The 25,540-nt window shown below is 41.4% G+C and overlaps 1 protein-coding gene across 3 annotated transcripts in view; it reads right to left on the reverse strand.

Moving 5' to 3' along the window:
* CNOT6 (CCR4-NOT transcription complex subunit 6) overlaps window positions 1-23,950 on the reverse strand; it is a 32,856-nt gene extending 8,906 nt beyond the window's left edge. The window contains exons 1-7 of one of the 3 annotated variants that reach the window (XM_040078135.2): window positions 23,798-23,950; window positions 9,204-9,317; window positions 6,561-6,747; window positions 3,077-3,162; window positions 2,021-2,110; window positions 1,846-1,914; window positions 280-437 (exon numbers count right to left, since the gene is read on the reverse strand). In XM_040078135.2, coding sequence (XP_039934069.1) covers window positions 280-437; window positions 1,846-1,914; window positions 2,021-2,110; window positions 3,077-3,162; window positions 6,561-6,747; window positions 9,204-9,315 — 702 coding nt within the window. In that variant the 5' untranslated portion in view covers window positions 9,316-9,317; window positions 23,798-23,950. Of the gene's footprint in view, window positions 1-279; window positions 438-1,845; window positions 1,915-2,005; window positions 2,111-3,076; window positions 3,163-6,560; window positions 6,748-9,203; window positions 9,318-21,521; window positions 21,792-23,797 lie in introns of those variants that run through there. The other 2 variants (XM_040078132.2, XM_040078133.2) reach the window with 2 other exon arrangements.
* Between the last annotated feature and the right edge of the window lie 1,590 nt (window positions 23,951-25,540).

The raw sequence follows: 25,540 nt of genomic DNA on the forward strand, positions 1-25,540 counted from the left end.
ATTTGAAAATGTGTCAACTACAGCCCCACATCCACACACAGGCACAAAGACACCCCCATGAACACTGCTTTGATCAGGGGCTGCTGGTTCCCGTTCCAACTGCGGGGGCTGAGATCTTTTGATGTCAAGCAACAAATAATGTTCTAAACATCGCTTCTTTTTCTTTTGTTTGCAGAAGGTTTCGAAAACATACTGTTTACTATAAATACACTTCATGTGAAGAAACCAGCACACGGGAATAGAAAAGGAGAAGAAATAATGGTGTATTTTTTTTTTTACCTGCAGACTTATGATGTCAGCATTGCAGCTCAGTATTTCCTGCATAATGGCTTTTTTTCTGTATTCCCAGTTCAAGGCCCAGGATGGACAATAGCCATACAGCTGCCGTGTGGCATATTTGTCACAGAGGACGTTGTAACACATGACAGAGAACAAGGCTGCAGAACAATAATTTTACTTACACACTGATAGTTTAAAAAAAAACCCGCACAATTATATTCTTGACTTTTGTCTTCTGCAAATTTATCAATTCTCGCTTCATTTGTTTCAACCAAAACACAGCATGTGTATCTATGCTAAAAAAAAATTGTTAGTTCTTCTAGGGGAGACAAATTACATGTTTGGACTTCTGGCAGCTGTCTTCTAGCATTTAATTAGGAAACAAACACCTCCCTTTATACGGTTAATACAGCGAAGAGCAGAAAAATGTGTTTTATGCTAAGTGGTGCTGTACTGTGAAAAACCCAAAACAAAGTAAGTGTATTCGAACCCTTGTAATTGCCAGCTACAAAAATGTCTGCAAGTCTACAATTAGATTCTTTAAAATCTACCTTAATTATTGCCACCACAAACTGTAACAGATCCATAGACAGGCCGAGGATCCTTTCACACAAAGAAAAAGTGTAGGCAAATTAACCCCTAAACTATTTCCACCTCTAAGAGCCATTCAGGCATAGGACAAGAAAATCTCCTCTCTGTATTAATTTTTAACAGAAATAATAATGAGAAAGGCTGGGGCAACTTGACAGGTAATCCAGCAACATGGATTTGGGGGGGGGCTGGTTTGTTGGGTTTTTAGGTTTGTTTGTTTTTAAAAAGCACTTAAAGATTTTGTAGTACAACGAGATACTTGGAAGCTCCTCTCAAATGTAGAAAAAAAGAAACAAGACCATTGTTTGAAGATACAGAGAACAGAGGAAAAGAAACTTGGGCTGACTAGCGTCCAAGTCTAGCATTTTGAAAACAAATAAATAAGTGACAGCAAAACAGAAGCTGCATTACATCATGATCTTTGAAGCAATCACCTTAATAATGAGGGAATTATCAGTCCTGAAAGAGAAGACACTGCAATAATTGAAAAATACACTAAGATTTTTGATGTGCAGAAAAGATAGTATTTTAAACAATTTATGCAGGAAAAAATATTAGTAAAGAATTAAACATGACCTGAATCCCAATAGCAAGGAAAAATGCTGATTCAAGGATGATACCCTGGTTGCTTCAAACAATTCTACATTTTTTGGAAATCATGCTCAAATGCTTCCATTTTTTTATCCTTCAACACATGTTAAATTAAGCTTGTTATAATTCTGCCATTTAACTAATTGTGGACAACAGTTTCAATTCCTGTGAGGGGGACATTAATTAAAAATAAATTACTTTAGAGTAAAGGATGGGTAAATCTGGAACAGGTGTTCCAATTGGGATAGAATGACTTCAGCTGGCTGGTCAGCACTGCAGAGATGATTGGTTAATTTAAGCATCAGCTTTTTTTCCAGCAAAGATCAACAGCTTTTATTAAAAGGAAAACAGAAGAAATGAGAAATCCTTGAAGTGTTACAGTACCTGTTGGTCTTGTACGGTCTGGTTCTTGCAACATAATCCAGGATCTTGGAGGTGGCTGTTCTGTTGAAACTATGGGAACATTTTAAAACAGAGATACAACAAGTGATAATCACATTTATTTTACACAGCAGAAATAAATGTTTTAAGAATGATCACTTACTTCTTTTTGCAGTACCTGCCAAATTATCAAGCAAATAGTTCAGTAGCCGTCGTGTCCCATCTGGTTCCTGATACAGGTTCAGAATATCCTGTGTAAGTGGGTTTCCTACAAACCAATTCACAGGAATATTGAATAAAATAGAGAGGAACTACTGCAGACTTGCATATCAGTGTTGAAAGCTGACATCTCAGAGACAAGATCTACTACGAAATACTTTGGGGTGTCAGATCTCAGGTCTTCAGTCCCAGAAAACCCTGGACGTGTGGACAGCCTTAGCGAAGTTTAGCAACATTCCCTGCTGATTCTGCTGCGGGACTGAGCATCCCAAAGGCAGTCCTTGGACTATGAGCAGTGAAGAACTTGTGTGGTACAACAGGCAGAGCTGATGAGCACAAACACAGGAGCCACCTCTGCTCAGTGTGAAACATCCACCAGTCAGATCTGACAGTCAGATCTCAGTAGAGACTCTGCCATCTGCCAAACATAAGCTGATTGCAAAAGTTGTTGTCATGGACAACACACACTGCAAGTGCCCAGTTTTAAGGGGGATATAAACAGACTTATATTAACAGTGTTTAGAATATTACATCTCTCAGTGCTTCTGATTTTGTGACTCAAAATTCCCCAAGGCTGGCAATTTTATAGCTAGAATCCATAAAGTTCAGAGGGGAAAAAAAAGAAGGGAATATACTTAAATTGCTGCTTGCATAAACAGCACAGAACCCTGCAGCTGTACAGAGGATGCTCCCTTTCTGGCTGGAGATGTACCACAGTTAACCACATATTATTTCTCTAGTTAAAGCAGAACTGCATTCAACCCCCATGCAAGCAACAGAAAGCTTCTGCACACTCTGCAAAAAGAAAAGGAAACCTCTTTCTATGGGCACTGCTCTGCTAAACCTGTTATTTTTCTAAATAATCCCTAAGTAACAGTATTTATAAATGTGGATTGAGCAGCTACATCTGTGACTGCTAATCAGTAACAGTTTATGAACCAGCAGACTACAGCCATTACAGCTCAGCAGCAGTATCACTAAACAAGAACAGACACCAAGAAAAAAACAGCAATACCTTTCAGACCCAAAGTCTGTAACTGGAACAGTTTTCCCAGCTCAAAAGGTAAAACTCGTAACAGGTTGTTATTTAAATGTAGTTCCCTGTAGACAGAGCAAGAATCATATGGGTCTGAAAACAGAGCAACATTTATCTGCAGCAGTACAAGAATTGAACGATAAGAGAATCAATATAGTAGCAAACCACAATATTGAAAAATTCAGAGACTAAACAGCAATGGTTAGGGAAATCCTGCTGTACTCAGAAACACACACCCAGACAAAACACATTATGTTGAAGTACAGAGGAAAGGAGCTGTTTGGAGAGTTTATCTTAAACAGTCAGACATTTTGTGAACATTAGCAATAATTAAACACTTCAATATCTACAAGTGATGATGCAGTAACAGCTCAGACAAACCAGGCCATGAAATAGGTCAGCTGTGATTAAGAAATAAAGGGAAATTATATCCCTGAAACCAAATTTAAAAATTCAGGATCATGGCAGTATGATTACAGCTATGGCATTACCATGCAGTAGTCATTTACAGCAGTAATTTTCAGTTGGTTTGAGTGGTTTTCTTTTCATAATTTCTGTGGTAAGAAAAAATATGTGCTTTGTAACTCACAAAACCAATATACAGACAGGAACAGAATTCATGTCCTGATTTCTGATATCCAAACAAATCAGGCAGAGAAAACAGACTTTACACTTTCCTAAATTAATTCCCACTAAGCAGTGAAGACTTTCATAGAATCAATCAGTATAAAGCTGCTGCTCCAAAGTGTTTAGAACTTGGTGCCTAGAGACTTGACAAGTATTTCTGAAAAAAAAAGGAAAAATAATAAAAAAAGAAAACCTGGAGGGCAAGAGTTAAATCAATTCTTGTTGATTACTACAGAACAGCATTTGAGGGTTTCAATGCCTTTCTTGTCATAAGCAGCCCAGAACTGACCCCAGGATTTGAGGTGTGGCATCAGCACAGGGGGACAGTCACTGCCCTGGTCCTGCTGCCACGCTGTTGCTGATCCAGGCCAGGTGCCATCAGCTTTCTCAGCCATCTGGGCACACCTGGCTCACGTTCAGCTGCTGCTGACCACCCTCACCAGGGGTGCTTTTCCACCAGACAGCTTCCCAGACACTGTGCCCCCAAAGCGGAGCACTGCTGGGTTGTGAGCCAAGCGCAGGACCCAGCACTTGACCTGAGTGAACCTCACACCACTGACCCTGGCCCATGGTCCAGCCTGTCCAGATCCCTCTGTGGAGCCTTCCTGCCCTCCAGCAGATCAACCCTTCCACCCAGCTCTGTGTCATCTGCAAATGTACCGAGGGTGCACTCAAGTTCTTTTAAGCATATCAAGAGAATCTGTTTTACAGCTGAGCTTTCCAAGATAACATGTTACACTGTCTATTTTTTCTCCTTTTTCTGCAAAGATCAGAAATCCTACTGCTCTGACATCTCTTTTTTCAACTACTTGCAGTAAAAAGGGAGATGAAAGGAGTCTTGAGTGAGCTCTACAGTATAGAACAAACCCAGAGCTCCAGATGTGGGAGCTGGGAGAGCTGTTATCAGCTCTCAGCGCTGAGAGGACAAATGTTTTTGTGGCTCAGGATATCAGCAATGCCCAGGGTTAAATTACCATTAGTTTGAACAACTTCCCAGAATCCAGGGGAAGCGTCTGCAGCAAGAAAGAGCCAGCCTGGAACACAAAACCCCAGCCCAGCTGGTATCTGCAATGTGCTCCCACATAGGCTGTGCTTATGGATTTTTCTTCCCTTTCACTACAGTGAAAAAACCCATGGAGCAGCTGCAATTACTGAGGAGCACAGTGGGTTCATGCACAGCTTTTCACATCTAGAGATCTGGGCTCAAGTGTTGTGATTTGGTCACAAATAGAAAGCTTATGTGATCCCAGACCTTAGCTACACATTTCACATTTACAAGAGTTACCCTTGTCTGCTCAGAAGAAAGTTAGGACTTGACAGAGCTGAAGCTTCACAGAATCAGCCAGAATAAATCAGAAGTGCTGAGAAGAAGGCACAACGACTTGACATTACTGATAACTGCACTGCTAAGCTATCCCCATGTCACAAGTGTTACATTTACAAAAATGTTTTAAAAAGAAAAAGACTGAAAGGAGGCTAATGAAACACAAAGATGAATTTGAAACTATTCCAGTAAATTTAGGGTTGCTAGCTCAAAATATCCAAGGAGCTGGATAAAGAAGGGAAGAAACCTGTTACTAATAACTGCTTTTAATTGAAATAGTAATGCAAAGAAAGAACTAGAGCTTACAACAGACTCCTCTCCAGTTGAAAGCAACTATACAACATGCTACAAAACAGAGCTGCCAATTATTCTTCAAAAAGCAAGGTCCCTTTGCTCAGCCTCCAAGGTTGAGACTTGAACTGCTCTGGAATTTGAGCTTTTAGCACCAATTTAATCAGCTAGTTTAATCCTCTCCAACAGAGCGGACTTTTCTAAAGGGGAGGAAAATGCAATGAGAGATATTTGTATGTGCAAACCTGCTTTGCTTCCAGTTTCATGGAAGCTGTGCTGGCAGTCCATTTCTCTATCATTGTCTTTACTTCTAGTAACATTCTCATTACTTTCAGACTGTATTTTCTGGATTTGAGAAAGCTGTTCAGAAATATCTCCAAAATTAATAGCAATGAGGGCAATTACTGGCAACTGTCTAATAAACCTGAGATAAGGCTCTTCCTTTGGGTCAAGGGCAAAAGACTGTTGCCTGTAAATATTTACTCTTATATAAATAATTTATATATTTATGTAACAGTGTTTTTACAAAGTAAAATGCTGCAGCCTTAAGTATAATCTAAATATGCATCATTATTCATATTTCACTTCCAAAAGGAATTTTCATTCCATGTTAACTTTGTACATCTTGGCATTACAAAACTGAAGGGAAAAAAAACCTTCAAAAAGCTGTGATTAGAACATTTTTTTCTCCTTCCCAGTTTGCACAGGAATGCAGTTACATCACAGCAAAGGTGGGGAGGAGATGTTACCAGACATGTTGCAATTGTTATACAATAAACAGAACAAGAACTATTGTTAAGTATAATTACTAAATATGAATAAAGAGGAAAACATTGTAATTAACGTGATTATAAATGTTTAATCTGATCTTTTTCCTACCCTACTATGAGTTAAAGGCAATTTTTTTTGGTGCTTCACTTACTCTTTGAGACAAACATAACATAAAAGATTTGTAAAAGAATCTGGAAAAAGATGCCTGAGAGGAAACCTGACTTGGAAAAATATAAAATGGGTGACTGATATCAAACCAAGCATTTCTGAGGCTCATTCTGTGCTGTCATACATCAGAACAGGAAATCACAGAAAAGCCAGTACTGCTATGGCTGCACAGCCCATAGCAAGTATTCAGGGAAGAAAGGGGAATTTACCTGTGTTGAAATTTGAACTGTTGCTACAAAGATAACAAAAAACCAGTTTGAACTCCTGTTAGGATTTACATACCTGAGTGACACCATGTTTCCGAGCTCTGCTGGTAAACTGCGGATTTTATTAGAGGACAAGTCCAGATATACCAGATTGTGAAGCTTGGCAATGTCTGAAGGAATACGGGATAAGGAATTGTCACTGAGGTGCAAAGCTGTCAAATGGGTCAGTGTCCACAATGAAGAACTTAAGCTTCTCACTTTCCCTGTGGAAGAAAGGTACAAGAGAAAACAGAACATTTAAAATACATAGATTTGGCAATAATAGCACATTTTTCAAGTATGTATGGGGCAGTGGAACTTGAGGGGGAGTTTTGCTTGTGGGTTTTATTATTTTATTCAGCGTCAATTCCATTAATCACTGATTCTATAGATGAAAAATCCGTCACTGTGTGAAAAAATGCAAGATACTGCCAAGGATGCTTGAGGTTGTTTTTCCCAATCCACACTTAAGGCTTAAACATCTGTCTTTATCTAGTTTCATGCAAGACAAAACACATTAACTAGCTGACCATGAATTTATCATTAACAGAGGTGTAAGAAACAGACTTCTTTCAATTATAGTTTATGTCTGAGATGGTTCATTCCTTACTTCCTTACATCTTTCAAACCAAAAATCTTTACTACATGGCATCAGTCCAGCCAAGAACAGATAGAAACACTATATTTAGGGTGACTAAGATGCTTAGTTGAGAACATGGATTTCCATCTGGCATTCAACTAAAAGCTGTATCAACTATTGCCAGATATTTTAAAAAAGGTATGATTTTTTGTATAAACTGAAGGGCGGAAACATGGATTTGTGTGACAGAATCAAGATTTTTACACTGCCGCATGCAGTCAATGTGAGATCTCATCAGAAGGTCTCAAAATATTTCTTCTCTCCAAGACTTTTTTCCTCCAGGGGTAAATCCTTTTTCATTTCCATAAATCGTATCACTGTACCAAAAGCATTAGGAGTACCAACACCAGTTTCTCCAAAGCAAAAAGTAAGTTGGAACAACTTTAAAATCCCTACTATGATTCATCAAGGTTAACAACAGTCTGGTTAATATTATACCACCACACACACTTTGTAATTCCTTTCCTTAAATTATTTTCTCTAAAATAAGTATTCATATTTAGTGCCCAGGGAAGGTTACACTGAGACATCTGGGACTCAGTTCCTGGGAGCAAGATGTTTAATACTGGTATAATTTTCAGTGAGCTGTAACAAAACAAGGAGCATAAAAAAGCTTGTAGTGAAAAAACATGATTTAAATGAGATCAGTTAAAACATCTGTGGCTTTCTGTATTATGAGACCAGGTTATTTTGCAAGGCAAGGACAGTGTGAACATTAATGAAAACAGAAACACAGCACATTTTATTTTGCAAGGCAAATGCATACAGTTCTTAAGGGATTGATGCTCCTCTAAGGCTTGTTAAGAAATCTTTTGAAAGGTTTTACACACAAATCTATAGTTCTTTGCATTTTTAAGACTGAATTAACACCTCTTCCCCACCCCCAATGCAAACAGGTGACTGTGATCATAGAAAGCTTGTAGCTGAAAGGATTTCCAATCAACATCCCTGATCCAGGCTCTCCACTCCAGCACCTCCCTCGGCGGGAATCAGCCTGTAGTGAGATTACCAGGCATGAAAGGAAAGAGCCATCACTTAATGCACTTCCTATGCAGAGCAGCAGATGTCCAAGAGGATTCCAAGCCTAATGCTGATATATAATGCTGATTCCTGAAGCAGCATTTAACTGGGTTTCTGCATCTGTAACCTTCAGTAAAGAATGCTATTCACATGGTGAGGCACGTGGTTGGAAGCAAGGCACAGATTGCAGTGAACTGGATGGAAAGATTCCTCACAATTTGAAGAACTGTTTGTTTAGCCCTTCCTCCAAAAATTTCTCTACTGAACAGTAATTTATAAATCCCACATGGCAATTTTTGCCACTGCTTAAAGAACCTACACATCTGCACAAAATTACAGCCTAAGTTTAAAATTTTGGTCACAAAATAATTTTTTACTTCTTAAAATATTTGCTTTAATTTCCTTGTAAACACATCTAGCAAACTCAGGCTTTTCTCTACAAATCAAGAGTGGCTGATCATTTGAAATACATGCTTATGAATTCTGAGAATTATCTTATTTTTCAGAAAAGATTCAAGAGTGCAAATATATCTTAAAGCTTGCACTAATTGTGGAGGTTTGGGTGTTTGTCTTTAATCTTAAGAACAAAGCAAAATTTACAACAGCTTTTAAACAGAAAACTTTTGCTTCATGGACTAATACCTCATTGCTACATTACCTACAGTAAGAACATACCACTACAAATCAAGCCCAACTTCACCCTCTTCTCTTTGACAAATTAGATCTTAAATTTATGCTCTCACTCACTTCATCTTCCTAAAACACACAGAGCTCACATCCTTCTCCTCACCTTGACAACCTTCCCATACATGGGGATTTCTCACTTTTCCCACCTTACCCCTCCTACAGCTCCCTCTGTTATCCCAGCCAAGCTCTTCCCTCCACACAGCCCCCAGCTGGCAGCTGCAATCCCAGTGTTCTGCTGGCTCACTTCAACCCAGGCAGCACCACCCCAGACCTGGCCAAGCCCACACTACTTGCAGTGAGTTTAGAACTCAGGACCATGCCTCGGTTTCTTACCACTTATTTCCAACTCTGCCCAGTGTGATTTCTTTCCATTGGCTGCTTCCTCTGAGGACATAATTGTGTACATCCTCCGTGGATCAGGTGGATCGTACTTTTCCTTGGGCATTCCTATTGAAACCAAAAAGCAAGTGATTAACTGAGATATTATATACTGAGAATTCTTTGGAAGGTAATTCCCATTTCAGTTAAATGTTATATTAGACTTTTGTACCAAATACTTTTCACAGCTCAGATAACGTGCCCATTTACAAATGTTGCTGAATGGGAAACATTGCTATAAAATAAAAAAAGAGATTCTTAATGCTCCTAGAATGGCAGACAACAGCCTAGCCACTCCCCCAGTAATTTACCAGAATCTGCAAAGCAGTTTAGGAATTGTGTCCCACCACCTGCCATGGCTATGTTGTGTGTTGACACATCCCACTGCAGGCACTTATTTCTTCAACAATGAAACTACAAAAAAGGATGATCACCACCACTGGGATCTCTCATACTCCTAGAGAACACATTTGCTAATAACTCGGATTACCTATCAGTTCCAGGTTTACTGCAACTTTTCACACAAATCAGCATCAAAGAAAGAATTAAGGTTTCAAAAAGATCCTCGATTCTTTAAATTTGCGAAGTGATAGGTTTTAATGCAACATTCACCCTACTCTCTGCAGAGTCTGAAAATATTGCACCCAAGATAGGTATTTCTATCACTTTCTTCAGCTAGGTATTTAATACTGAAGTTTAACTTCATTTTTATCATTCTTTTTCACATCATTCCTGGTAATTTTGTAAGAATAATTTTTCTATGTTGTTTTTACCATACTCAATCATGCACCATGACAGAGAAGCAAACATTCCTCTTCATCAAACAACAAGCTTTAAATCTATTTATATGAAATAGAGAAATTCAACCATGCTGGCTCGAATCACACTTAAGAACACATTACAAGCAATATTATGCAATTATTCAGCAAAATACATTACAGCAACTTATAATACTACCCAAACCCACTCAATAAGCAAGCAGCTTTACTGGTCAAATTTCTAAGGCCATCTTCCTACTCAGTCTTTTAAGGCTTTCTCGTTTTCTTATTTCCTGGGATGAACGGAAAAATGTTGTCAAATATATAAAATAATTAAAGATTAACTCCTAGTAAATAAGACTATCAACCAAACTTATAATCTATTTACTGATTTTACTGAAAAATATTTACTCTGCATGTTAAACAAAACAGAAATCCACCAGAAACTTTCTGATAACTATTCATCTTAATTAAAATAAAGCTTTTAGGTATCACATGCTTACTTTAACATAACAGCTCTTTTACTAAGCCACACTCCTCCTTCCCTTTCCCACTCCCACTACTGGTCAAAACCAGATTTCTGCAGTGAAAAGAAATTCCCCTTTAAGAAATGAATTGTGGGTAAAAGGATCAGAATATAAATAGCAGCTGGGTGAGGCTCCTTCCAGAGTGAAGGCATTTGAGTATCCAGGGTGTGGGAACCATCAAGTGTTACACTTTCTTCATCAAACTTCACTAGTTAAACAAGAGGAGACTGGATTATAATCTTCAGAAAGGTAAAAGCCTAACTTCTCCCTACAGTAATTACACAATCAGTGCAAAAATATATATCAGAATAACATACAGAGCATCTCTTCTGGAATATCTATGTATAATTATATATAATTCACACAGACCTTGTAGGAATGCTCCAGCTTGTCAGGAAACATTTACCTTCCTCAGACATTCACTGCTTTCTCTTCCTGCCGCTCCCTGAATTAATAAATATGTTCCAATTTTTTGAGAAGCAGGTATTGCAAAGACAGAAATCTCACTCAGTACAGAAACACGAATGCTCCCCAGAGCACACTCAATCACTTGCACTAATTAACAGCTTTGCTGGTACCAGCAGTCTATCACTGCTCACTGCTAGAAGAGGATGACATACTTTTCCAGTGGGTTTTGTTAATGTACACTAAAACAAGAAGAGATTTAAGAATTTGAGGGTTTAGCACTGGATCCTGGTGATCCTGCACTCCCAGTCACTCCATGGCACCATCCTCTCTCTCAATAAATTTCCTGCTCTTGATGGTTTTCCCTCTCTGACTGCTGCATTTCTCAGAGGATGAGTTCCTGCTGTTTAGGATTACCAGGTGCCAAAAAAGCAGCAAACGCTTGAGAGCCTCCTGGCTGAAGGAGCTGCTGCTGCCTGAGAGCATCACTGCCACCAGCCACATCTAGAATACTGTCACACCAGGCATTAGCACATCTTCATCTATCACCCAGAACTCAAAAATTCTCAGGAACTGACTGGAAGGTTAAATTTGGGTTGTATTTCACAGTACAACATAAAATACAAAGACAACACCTTGAATTGCATTTCAAAACTTCACAGCATGGAGTAGTTCAAGAAAATCAGTGTCTTTTACTGTCTCCTTTCTCCACATCCCCAAGTCCAAATTTAGCACCTGCTGAGCTGCTACAGTAAAACATAAAAGGTGAGGTAAACATCAGACTAAGTGCTAAGAGTTTTGTTAGACTAAAGCAATTTTCAGTATGACCAATAAAATAGTGTTGAACATCCTTAGAACCACCGATAACTGCAGCTCTTAGCAATCATCATGGCAATTTTCAAAAGGGCTTATACCACCTGTAGTTTTCACTTGCACCAACACAGATGGCAGAAGCACCAGTAATGTTAGGCTGTTATCACATACAGCAAATCAGTTTGTAAAGGACTAAATCTTTGTAACAAAGATATGACATGGATCCCAGCAACACACTCCAGACTACATAAATTTAATGAAAAGGACATTAAAATGTGTTTGAATGCAAATGAAATTGTTTACAGTCTTGTACCAGGTTATTAAAACTGTCATTTTAATAGCTGTAAAAACAGAAGAGCTTGAGAGCTGTACTGAGTGTGGCTGCCCATTCCCACCCTGGGTCACTCAGTCACCACACAGAATTAACATTCCTTACCCCAAAGAAACTGAGCCAAGCAAGGCCAGCGAGGTCAACAGTGCACAGGGTCTGACACAGGGAATTAGAGCTCAAGCCTCCAGCGCAGACACTGCTCTAAGCCCTTGTTTGTACAGAGGGTGCTGAAAGCCAGGCATTGGGACAGGGCGAGGGGCAGCAGGGAGCGACAGCCCCTTCAGGGAAGGGTGACAGGGATCAGGAAGAGAAGGAAAAAACTCGAAGGTTGCTATGTCAAGGGAGGGCAACCTGCTGGAAGAGAGCTGACAAAGCTGGCTACTACAGCAGGTGGGTGCTGGAGCGCTGGCTCTGGCTCCTCTGAGAGCAGACCGCTGGAGACAAAGCCAGGTGTTCCCAGGTCGAGCTGCACCTGCCCCGAGCGCTGCCAGTCTCTGCAGATCACAGCCATGACTGCAGCCAGGCCACGCACAGCCAGGCTGGGCGCCGCCTCTGGGACTGTCCTGGACAATGACAGTGCCACCACCAGCACCACGAGCTCCTGGGGCGCACAGCTCCCAGCCACAGCACCAGGGCCATGGACGGCACCACGTCAGGAGGAGCTGGTGGCCTAGAAAAGGACTTCCTGGAGGCCAAGCTGGTTTAGATACACGGCTCACTGCAGAGGAATGAAGGGAGCTCAGCTCATTGCCTGACAAGACATTTGGAATGTAGCATCCTTGGCTGTGGACACGTGCAAAGTGGAAGCTGGACTTAAGAGGCAGTTAATGCTCTAGGTGACTATGGGAACTACCAATAAATAATGTCTTCAGAATGGAGAAATGAGTCTGCTCTGAGTGACAGGACAGGAAAGATGATGACTTTTTTCCCTGTTCTACCCTTCTGCCATTTTTATGAAATTGGAAGATGGCATAGAAGAAGATTTAAACAAAATAAGTAGGTGAGCTTTGAGATTAAGGTTTTGGGGTTTTTTTTAAGCACCCCAGCACTACAGCAATTCTTCATTTCCTGAAATGCTTTCTACAATACCATGACAAATTAACTCAATTTCAAAACTAAACGTATTGGACAACTCCTGTAGGCCCAGTACAATCTTTTATACTATTACTATGGATGTAGATATCAAGTTTGCCCCTAAAACATCATCTTTAAATTAGGAAAAGAAAACTTGAATTCTAAAAGAAATGTAGACAATTATGAACAAATAAGAGCAACACAGTGTTCAGACATAATTTCAACTGATCCAATCAACTATTCCAAAATAACTATTTCCATACTTACTATGAACTATCTATAAAACCCATTTACAAATCTGGGAGTACCTCTAGAAATACTTCAAGATTACAATGCTGAAGCATTACAGCTCTGCTTCTGAAACTTCCTAACTCATTGGGGACTTCTTCTGGCATCCCCTCCATCCCCTTTACTTGTCACTAGCACACTAGTGCAAATCAGAAGATATCCAGGAGGGGAAAGTAAATAAAATAGCACCACACCTGATCCAAGTGCAGAATTACTCAAACGTTTTGCTACTTTAATTAAAACCAGGGAATAAACAATGCAGATCTAGATCTAATAAAGTAAGAAGTAACAAGACAATTGGACAATATTTTCCATTTATTGGTGCAGTGCAGTATTACTTGCCAAGTAAATTACTTCTCAACTGCTGAAAAGTAGCAGGATAGAAAGCAATCTATTAAGTTGCTCAAAGATTTCATAAGAAAACAATAGCACATATGAGAGACTTTTTTTCCCTTTCTCTCTCCAAACCCTCAACTGGAAGCTCACACCAGATCATTCTTTTGTAACCTTGTGCCTTTAACCCTGAAGCTCTTTTCCATGCAATCCAAAGTTTCACTTAAAAACGGGTTCCAATGACCTTCCCCACAAATATAAATGTTTCTTAAATTGACTGGTCTGTTTGGAATTCAAAGTTAATTTAGGATCCTCCACACCCTCTACCACTTGCACTGTGGTTTTACAATGCATGAAGCAGAACTAAGCTGGTCCTGCTGCAGTTCCTCCTCCCCAGGACCCTGTATTTCCACTTCACTCTTGCATCAGCACCGACTTTTGTCTGATAACAAAGGAGCTGGTGAAGAGAATTAAACTGGCTAAAGGGGGGAAGAGGGAAAAAATACATATTTGAGGGAGGCTAGCATTCTGTGTTATTATTCCTGTATAACAGGAATGTATGTGTGGATTTGCAGCTGTTGAAATCAGGACACCACCAAAATGGCACTTCTGGCCACACTGACACAAAACCTCTTCTCCCATAGCAGGAAGCAAACCCTTGCTTACAGCTACCCTCACCCAGTTAAACAGTAACACTGAACAAAGTCTGAAATCCTAACTGAAGGCAAAGTACATTGCTTTTTAGATAACTTAAGGCTATAGCAGGCCTCGCAATGTATAGCCTAATCAGATGTGTTAACTTGCATTGAAAGGGTTAATTTCTACTGTTAAGCTTTATTAGAATTAACAGGAATTTCTGCTTTCAACGCCAAACAGTGACCTTCTTCAAAGGGAACAGAAGTACCTCTAAAAGATAACTACTGTACTTTGGAAAAAAAAACATTTAAGATAATTTCATAGCGCCGTATTTCAGTTTTACTATAAAACTGCAGATCTGCCCCTTCCTACTCAAAGACTCACTAGCCCTTCTTTAAAAAAGTGCTTTTCTGACATGAATCAAGCTTGCTGCTTTCCCTGTCCTGTCACTGGCAGTGCTTTACTCAGCAAGTCATGAATTTCTATGAGAACTTAATTACATTTCAGCCTGAAGTACAGGTAAATAAGCAACAACACTGTCCCTGGCCAGGATGACAAGGTGCAACATCTGGCACCTGCTCACAGAAGAGACACAATGGCTTGAACAGGGTTTATGATAAAGGTCAGTCCCTGCAGAATTTACACACTTGATGAGTTGAGTCAATGACTGAATTTATCCTCAGCCTGTTCCCAGCCTGGGCAACAAACTCAAGAGTGATGTCAATACTGAAAACTGATGGAAAAATATTCATGGGCAAGATGCCATGATGAGGAAAGGAAACAAATACCCAATGCATCCCAGCTAAACCTCAAGTGCCCTGTGAAGTACATTTAGTGTATTTCAGCTAAATTCTTATTTTAAATGATTTGGCATCACCCCACCCACCTAAGACATAAAACTAGAAAAATGGATACTTTTTCTGTATCCTGATAATGTTCCTACAAAGCCTTCTAAATCTCACATTATCTTATTTCTATAAATGTCTTATTCAAAGCACACTAAATTGAAACTTTGCCTTTTAAAAATAAAACTTAATATATGCCTGTAGTTTTGTATTTCCCAACTACTAGCAGGGTTATACCGTAAAATAGTACTTGCATTCTGCTATGAAACACAGCTTGCTACATACATACTTTGTTGCAATACAGTATATAACATAAGTATATGTTACACATAATTTATACATGTATTTTGTACAAAATGTATTTTTTTGCTACAATATATTGTAACATGAAACATATATGCAAAATATATTTTGTTACAATACACAAGCAGATAAACCAAAGTTCAGGAAAGCAGGAAAGCAGGTGGGAGCCATCACCCCTCCGCCCCCCCCAAAAAAACAAACCCCCAAAACTTGAAAGAATTTGTAACTCCCTCAGAATTGAGAAATCCATACTACAGTACATTAAAACTAAAATCACAAATATTCTGAGGCTGAATAAACAGAAATTTAAGCACTTAATCTACTGAAATACAACCTTACATTTAACTTTGTAGGCATGAACCAGATCCCTCTATTGAAATATATACAAAGAAAACACCAGTGTTGCAAGAAACCACGTATTTATTTTTTTCTCTACTAGTATGCTACTTCACGACAAATATCAAGTCTGTTGTGTAAACACCTATTATTTGTGGACTAGTACAAACACTCTTGGCATTTTATTTGAAAAAGGCTGTTCAAGCAAAAAATTATTATTATTTTTTTTACACTAAGTATTTGGTACTGAAAAAATAAGGCTAGGAAAAAGCCAATTGGGAAGACAGCTAAAGGCCAACACCTGAATTTTTCGGAACACATGCTGAAAGTTAAAAATTTTCCTTTTGCCTAGTGTGGGGAGGGATGGCGTGTACCGCCCGCGGGCACAGGCAGAGCTGCAGCAGCACAAGGACAATTCCTGAAACACTCCCCCTTTCCCAAGAGACTCAACTATAACATGTGGGAAAGTGTCAAGATCCCTTTAACCCAATTTATAGCTTAAAGTTGGAATAATCTAAATTAAAATTACAAAAATAGCTGTTGAGTCAACACGAAGTCAATTGATTCATTCCAAGTACTTTTTCACTCACTAAGATCATATTTTAGTCGCTGCTAGCATATTAAGATTTAATGGCTTCATCAGGGTGGTAATGCTTCTCCATCCTATTTTGAGGACTTCTAAAACTGTCATTTTACGCAAGTGCAAAAAGAACCCATGAGTTACCCTTCCTCTTTTTCAGACTTAAGGTAATGCTTTGGGATGTGAACATGCATGTGAACACGTGCAAAAATAAATACAAGATACTGATTAAGTCAATAACCATTAATTCATGTAAGTGTATCTGCAATATTACCAATCATGAGCGATATGAATTTGCATATATAAGTTCTACTAGAGAAAACTCAGAAGCTGACAAATGTTTTAACATTCTTTTAAAAATCTATAAAACTGTTAAAGTTCAGCAAACCCCTTAATCTAGCCAAAGCTGACTAAATGAAACATAACCCTCCCGAAACTCGAGCAAAGCATCCTGGTTCAGATAAACTGGGCCATAAATGTCAAAGGATTTACTTGCTGTCTTCAAATCAGGAAGGCTCCATTAGACTAGAGAGCACTGACCAGAACAGGCTTTAAATTTTCTTAGGTTCAAAACTCAGTCATTTCACATTTTTAAGACCAGCATATTAAATTTTGACCTGCAGGTATTTCAAATTTAATTAAGGTTTCTTTGTCCTTCATAACTACTTGTTTATGGAAACGCAAACTGGCTGGTTCCAGCTGGCAGTGGCAGGCATAGGGAGGATGCCATTTTCCCAACTTCTACTTTTTCTACCCAACCCCTGCTTGTTACAATTTCCCACAGATAAGCAACGTGCAGCCCCATATTTTAATGGTGTATGTGTAATCCCCTAAACCTTGCACAGCGTGAAAAACACAATGCAAAGAAGCAACTGCCACTTCCACGCTCAGCTACTATAAAAACTAGTTTAGATTCAGAAGAGAACTCTAAAATGGTTAGAGTACAAAAGGCACAATTGAGGACAGAGGTCCTGGACTGTTCCATCTTCTAGACAGACCTGTTTTATCAGATTCATGACAAAAACCCTTCAAATTCCCAACCCTTACCCTGCACAACATATAATCATTAGAAATACGATGTCCAAATGTTCTCAGTGTTGCAAACATGGTCCAGATGATTAGAACAGTTCTTAATTATCAGAAATTGTATCTAATTATGACTATAGTAAAAGGCTGCTGTATACAAAACAAACACTAACACAAAACCAAATTGCAAAGCAAAGACTGACCTTAACTGGTACCCCTGGAACCACATTGGGTAGTTAATGTACTCATTAACTACACAGCACTCAGCTTTCTGCACATTCTGTTAGTGTATTCTGAAATGCCAATATATTAAAGAGATATAAGGTTCACTAATTACTTTAAGAATTTAAATAAATTGCATTGCATCACAGAATTGTATACTGCACGAGTCAGACGGAACCTAAAAGACCAGTGTTAAAAAGGAAGTGTTGTGTTATAAAACATTTAGCTTCAGGTTTTATAAATGTAGGCAGAAAGACCAAGACTTAAAAGCTTCACCTACAAATGTCTCTAGAAAGTTGAGAATAGTCTTACACTCCAAAACATTAACTCCCACTCCACTGGCTGTATCCAATCATATTTGACAATTTAGTTGTGATTCTTCCCAATGCACGGAACACTGATTCTTGTTTAGGGAACCTACTGCAAAATTTCTTATCTTGGTCCAACTCAGTAAGCTATTCTAAATACTGGCACATGCACCAACATGCTCCTTACCACATTTTCCTTTATGTGTCTGAAGAATGCTTACCACATTTCAGTTGTTTCATGGGGGAAAACCCAAAGTCACCACACAAAACACTATTTCTTAGTCTTACAACAGAACTAAGGAGTAAGGGAGAACTCGGCTACTTTAAATGAAGTTTCAACTGAGCTTATTTTCAGCATTCCTGCTATAGAACTGAACTAGAGCTTGACAAGAGATGTCAGTATCTAAATCTGAAAATCTCTGCCTTCCTAGAACACAATTTCTAGATACCTAAATGCTTGCTAGTATTGGTGTTGCTAAACTAACTGAAGGTCAGGATGTTACAGAACTCATCACACAGCTGATGCTCTACCCCATCTAGCCACATCCTGACAACAAGCAAAATATTCACATATTGGTTTTACTTCAAATTTAACCAACAAGGCTGAAAATGTTTTTCCACAACCACACTCTTATGCAGCAAAGCCAACTCAAGACTTCTTTCCTGTCCCCATGTTCCACTACATCACCTCTCTCAGTTGTGTTGATGCAGCTGTTTGTGAGACAATACTGAAAACTGACAATGATACTCAGCTAAGAAAGGGGGGTTTAGAAGTTGTCAGGGTTAGGTTTTTTTAATAATGAAGTATCACCACTCAGCCATATCACTGGCTGCTTTTGTGCACTACCCTGACAACAGTTGTACTGACATGGATGATGTGGATTTAACGAGCAACCAAAGTAGCAGCTTTCCAAATTCTGCCACTGGAGAGAAGTCCCAACCTACTAAATCAGAAGAAATCACGAGGTGATCTAGTCCACCGCTCCCTATACAGAAAGCACCTATGCCATGACTGGCCATCGCAAATCTCCAGAGGCAGATCTTTTATCATGTTCCTCATCAAAACAGGACACCTTACTAGTTTTAATTATTCTTCACACTTATTACTTGATCCTAAAAGCTCTCATTCCTGAAAGTATGCTGAAGATGAATTGTGATTAATGCTGCACTGAAATTCTTCTTAATCCACAGGACTTTTGCTTTGTCAGACAAACCTCCTCTGTTGGGTGAGCAACTGTTAAAACGCCTTTAAAACAGTATTTAAAACTATTAATGGTCAGAACATGGCACAAAATTTCTCAATACTTTTTATATTCAGCCATTATGTTGCCATTTCTTTGCTCTGACAGGTGATACACATCAGATGGTGCAAGGCAAACCCTGGTGGTGCTTCAGTTTAGTTTCAAGACCTCTTTGTAGGTGTTGGCTAAACGTAGCCTTTGTTGCAAAAATCACATGAAAGATCTGTCTCTGAAGCAAGTTTTTTTCTGATCCCTGACTTTGCAAAGTGATCTGTGCAGCGAGATACTTTTGTGGAGCAGCATTTAAGTCAGATCAATGTGCAGGATCCACATCTCACCCATCAATACCCTCCAAAATAGCTCAAGCAATAAAGTTGCATATTATTTGTAACATGCAGGATATGACATTACTGTCTATTCCTGGTCTCTTAACTATGGCAAGATGCTGTACCCTCATGAAAGGATCCATCACTCAAATTGCTCCAGCATATTCTGGAAAACCCTAGTGCCCCAACTGAAACTGCTGCCTTGCTAAGGAAAGGGGGAAGCTCAAAGGATGCTTTGGAGATACTGGTATAATAAAATAGAACAAAAACTTTAGGAAAGTCCTCAGGTAGGGAGCCCCTCCCACTGCAGAATAAAGGCTGCACACCAGGAACATGAACTAAGACGCACAAGAGAGCCATCCAAATATCCAGGTTGTGTTCATATGTTGAGCTGGTAGCCTCCATAGAACAACTAACAACATTCCCAGTCTTAAAAAAAAATCTAAAGTCAAATCAATCTCTTCCTGCAGTTCTCCACTGTAGCATGAATTAGAATCCTTACAGCAAGTATTTCAGTTCTAAAATAAACAACTGTGTATATTTACTATGCCTAGTCCCTCCTTGATTCATACACTAGGAAAAAGGCCTCCAAGGCATTAACTAAAGGATTCATGTTGCAGTCTTACAAAAGGAAAAATTGAGCTGTTGCCAGTCTTTTTTTTTTGAACAAGCACCATCTTGGAAGTGCAATTAGCAGCTGAAGGTACATGTTAAGCATTCAAAGAGCTTTTTCTATGGGACCTGTCTAAGCATTTGTAAACTCTTCAAGATGTCAGCTGCAGAATTTGCTCCAAGTAGAAACCTTGAGTGCAGGTCCCCAAGCTTATGCCAAAACTCCCTTGTTGAATGGACTTTACAATCCAATTTCAATGCAAGAACATAAATTATGTCACTTAATACAACGCTAATAATCTTTCAGGGTATTGTACAATAATCACACTTCCAAGTGTGAAGCACCAACACTTTAGAAGGCACAAAACAGATTAAACCCTGCAGTGACTCAGTTTGAGCAATTTATGCATAAAGCTTTCAAAATTACACCATGGACAAGGCTAAATTTAGACTGGAATCAGTAATGTCAGAATTTTGACATGGGAAGTAGTGTAAAACCTCAAAATATGGATTGAAAACCCCAGATATTGGGCATGGGTCAAACTCTGCCTCATGCAACTAGAACTAAAATCTGGTGGTTGGGTCTGTTGAGAATATTTTTGTGGTGTTTTGAGGTCACTGGTAGCTTTTTAAAGCCCAGTGTACACAACTGTAATCTTTCAATACTACATATATTTCCTGAAAATAAAACACCTACAAAAATAAGTGTCAATTCTTGTACACCCCTTCAATTCTGAAAACTGAAAGGCATCCTCATTCCTAAAGATTTTTGGCAGAATCTTTGCCTTATGGACCTGTTTGAGACTGGGATATAATGGTCAGACTGCACATACACAGGTGTACAGCCAAAACGACATGACAAAAACAGGTAATCATTTAAAACTCAACAGTCTGTTAGCAAACAGAACCAGGGCCTCTGCAACAGAGACTGCACAAGTGGATGGAAGAATTCTGGTTCACCACATGAACTCCTGGCACAGTGGTGAGCCAAACAGCATGGCACGGTGCACTACAAACACTAATACTTAAATTTTTAGGTAACAGATTAACAGAATAATTTTTGTTTATAGAGCCATGTTTTCAAATATAGATTCCTTTGTTCACACATTAGTAAAGAATTTTTAGTTTGCTCACTCTTGGAATCATTTTAAAGACGGTGGTTTCCATCACAAACACTGCACGTAGTTATAAGAATGTCTCCCAAATATCTAGTACAACCCTATCCTGAAAACATACCATGCTCATTCAATTTGTGACCCTTCATAACATGTTTTCAAGTCTTCATGTATAAAATGTCAAATGTATTTACCTGCCCATGCAGTATTACAGTTTCATCTATCTTTAAATTTCAGTTCTTCTTCTAACACTCAAGCACAGTAAACAGCCTGAACATGAGACTGTATTCAGAGTTCAACTTCAGAATGCAAAAAGAAAAGAGATGCATGGTAGGATCCTTTTTACACATGGGCTGATCCAAGTGATTCAGGTGAAAAGTGAACAAAGAGTTAATCCAAATGCGAAGGGCTCCATTTCAGTAATAGCATGAATAAACCCCCACAGAAGGCTCCATTGCTAGCAGCAAACTCCACAGAGTCCAGATGAACCAGCAGGAAGAACAGAGGGCGGATAATCCTATAAAATTACCCCAGTGGAAATGTTGATAAATTCCCAATTATGAGACCTGCTCTAGAATGAAAAAAAAAAAAATGCGAGATACAATACAATTACCAGTCAACATTTGCACATCTTTGTATGTAAGCCAGACAAATACCACAGGTATTTCTTAATCCCTTGGATTTTGAATTAGTTACCTACTGTGGCGAAATCTAGATTATGAAAATAAGCCCCAGAAATCAAATGAAAAAACAGGCAATCTTCAACTCTAGTTACAAAGCAAATACACATCCATGAAGTTCTATTTTCAGCGATATAATTTTCTATGCGTTTGTGGAAATACAGATGGCTGTATTAAAAACAAACAAACAAAAATAAAACAAAACAAAAAAATAAACCAAAGGAAAAAAAAACCCAACAAAACCTTTAGCTTACTGCATTTGTTTTGAATATACTTCTTATATTACGCAAAGCAAACCAGCACAGAATCAGGCTGGAGAAGACCTCTAAGACCATCGAGTCCAACCTAGGACTACAACCTAGTAGGTTTCATATGAATTTTTAATGTTTGTGGAAAAATTACTGATAAAATACGTGTCCATCACAGATACCAAGACAGAGGCAGGTGCATTACATATCTCCTTTTCTAAAGCCTTGTCTGATCCCAGGCTTATCGCTCTCCATAAAATTCTGGAGGAGGAAAGGCTGTCCTGCGAGCCCCGAGACGGACCGGGGGGTGTAGGAGCTGCCCACCGCGGTTCCGCGGGCAGCCCAGGCGCTCATACCCCGTGCCCGGCCGTGGCAATGCCCCCGCTCCGGCCCCGCCCGGTCGCGGAACGACGGCCGTGCCGCCGCGCTCCCAACCGCGCCCCCGCCCCAATTCCCTCTGTTTATCCCTGCATGCGCCCGTCCCGCGGCTCGCGCGCCCGCCCCCCGCGCCTCCCCATTGGCAGCACCCGCCGTCACTCACAGGCCCCGCGGCCCCGCATTGGCCGCCGCCGCTGTCACTCAGCGCCCCCGCCCGCCCCGCCGCTCCCTCCGCCGGAACGAGCGAGCGGCGCTCCGGCCCCGGCGCCAGCGCGGCCGCGGCTCCCGCTGCCGGCGGGGCGGGGAGGGACGGGAGGGCGGGCGGCTGCCGCGGCTCCTTCCGGAGCAGGCGAAGCGCTCCGCTGACAGGCAGCGCTGCCGCCCCTCGGTGCGCGCCCAGCCAGGCGGATCGGCCTCCGGGGAGGCAGCGGCGCGGGGCGCCGTGCGCGGAGGGTGGACGGGCAGTTCCCCCGATTGATGTCATTTCCCTCGGCCTTTTGTTTAATTATTTTAAACTCAATTGCACGGTGAGGGGAAAAAAAAAACCAACAAAAAAACACCATAAAAACAAACCCAACAAAAAAAAAAAAAAAAAAAAGGACACAACAAAAAACCCCAACAAAAACAACAAAACCTACCAGCACCGATAACAACAACAACAACAAAAAAACAACTTCAGGCTTTCAGATGCCATTATACTAATTTCTCTTAATTGCCTCCCCGATGCAAACAGAGCCGGGCTCCTGCGCGGCGCCGCCCGGCCCAGCTCCCTCCCAGCCTCCTTCCCTGCCTCCCGCTCGCCGGTGGGCGCTCGCGGGGCTCGGCCCGGGGGTGCGGGGCCCCCTCACCGCCGCCCCCGCTCCGGACGCCGCCGTTCCCCGCCGCCTCCCCGGGCGAGGAGCCTGGCCCGAGCGTCCCCGCAGCAGGATTGCCCAGGCCCAGCACACCCCCCCCCGGAGCCCCCCCACCCCCCGAGGGGTCTCGGCCCTCCCTGACACCCCCGAACGACGCGGCGCGGGCGCTTCTCCCCGCCGAGCCCGGGGGTCCCCCCTGGCCGTGCTACCGCCGGTTCTCCCCCTCAGGGCACTCCCCCCGCAGCGCTGCCCCCCCTCCCCCCCCGGGCAGAGCCCCCCGCTCCGGGCCGGGCGCCGGGGCCGCCCCTACCTGTGGCTGCAGCATCCCCGTCCCCCCGCCGCCCTCGCTCCGCCGCCTGCCTGGCTCTTTGTTTCCTGCCGCGGGCCGGACGGGAGAGCGGCTCCCCCCCGCCTCCTCCTCACACTCATTGAAAGCAAACAAGCATCATGGCGGCGCTGGCGGCGGCGGCGGCTGCGGGCGGGCCGGCCCCCCTCCTCCGCCTCCTCCTCCTTCTTCCTCTCCTCCTCCTTCTTCCTCTCCTCCTCCTCCTCTCCGCTCCGCTCTCCGCCCCACCTGCCCAGGCCGCCCGCGCTGCGCGCACGCTCCGCGGCCGCGGAGGGAGGCCGGGGAGGGGGCGGCAGGGCCGGGGGGATGCGGAGGGAGGAGTTTGGAGCGGGTTTGGGGCTACGGCCGCAGGAACGCGGCGGGGGGGAAAAGTGGGTGAAAGTAAACGAGTGCGCTGCCGTGTAAGGCTCGAGACCCGTGCAGATGCTGTGTGGCAGGGAAGGGGTTCCTAGCAGGAGGCCAAGGAAGGCGAATGGGAATGAATAGTCACTTGTTTGGAAAAGAACTTTTAAATTCTCCTGCAAAAGCCCAAGTGGGGAACTCAGCCTTGGAGCGGATGGGCTCAGATGCAGTGCAGGTGATAGGCCGGACACCTTTTTGGAAAGAGAACATTTCCTCTATGTTTGTGTCTTTAATGGTAAACCAATGCCTCGGATTCTTCGCTGTGACATACTCAGGAACAACCTTTACTGTGAAATGTCCCCCAGAATCCCCAGCAACACCTGAAATTCAGGTTGCAGCTCACGTCATTTTCTTAATGAACTGATTCTTGGATGAAAACCAAGATATTTAGAAAAATTAAGTAAATTCTCATTAAGTGTTATTCTTACTATCCCTGCACAACAAGAGTTTATGATGAGAGATGCCAAGTGAAATGATGGTGGGGAAGTGCCATCCATGGTGTAATATTAGCAAAACTCCTAAATAATGACTTCCAAATTAAGGATTTTGTCAGTTTTCATCAGAGTTAAAATGCTGAAGCACTGATGATGCTGCAGCAAATGAGCACTTGGTACACACCACTTCATCCAAAAGGAAAAGTGAAGACAAAGACACTGTCCCAGATACAGAACCCTGTTTCTGATCTGGGAAAGCTGAATAGGAATTGAGGCCTCCATTTAGGCATAACTGGATATGTAGCTGGAAATAAATGGCATTCACACTGTTGTGCAGCCAGGCATTCTCTTTTAACATGTTGTGAAAGAGGATGGTACCAGGTCCAGTTTCTGAGGAGCACCACCCCCATCCATCGAGGCCAGTGCTTTGGAAAACACGACCCTGGCATGCTGCAGACCAAACCTGCTCACAGAACGTCCTCCAGGGAAAGGCTGACACATGGTTGAAAATAATCCTGCTATACTTCAGATTTCTGTTCAGCCTTATCATATCATATATCTGAAATGCTCTTGGATGATAAACTATCTCCTCTCCACATGGTGCAGTCCTGTGCTGAGATATCCGAGCCTGCTCCATTACGGATGCGCACGGGCTCCGGCAGAATGCCGTATCTGCTTCCCCGTGTTGGCTGGCTCTGGAGAGCTGACAGTCATTCAGAACTAACTCCAGTAGCTCTACATGTCATTCTCCTGCACTGCATGTCTTTTCTTTCCGATAAGCAGCTGTCCTGCACATTCTTCAGTTAATACTTTCTGGGTCAGATATGGCCTCAATAGACTATATCATTTTGCCCAGAGCTAATTCTCCAAA

The sequence above is a fragment of the Hirundo rustica genome, chromosome 14 (assembly GCF_015227805.2).
Source record: "Hirundo rustica isolate bHirRus1 chromosome 14, bHirRus1.pri.v3, whole genome shotgun sequence".
Classification (NCBI taxonomy): Eukaryota; Metazoa; Chordata; class Aves; order Passeriformes; family Hirundinidae; genus Hirundo; species Hirundo rustica.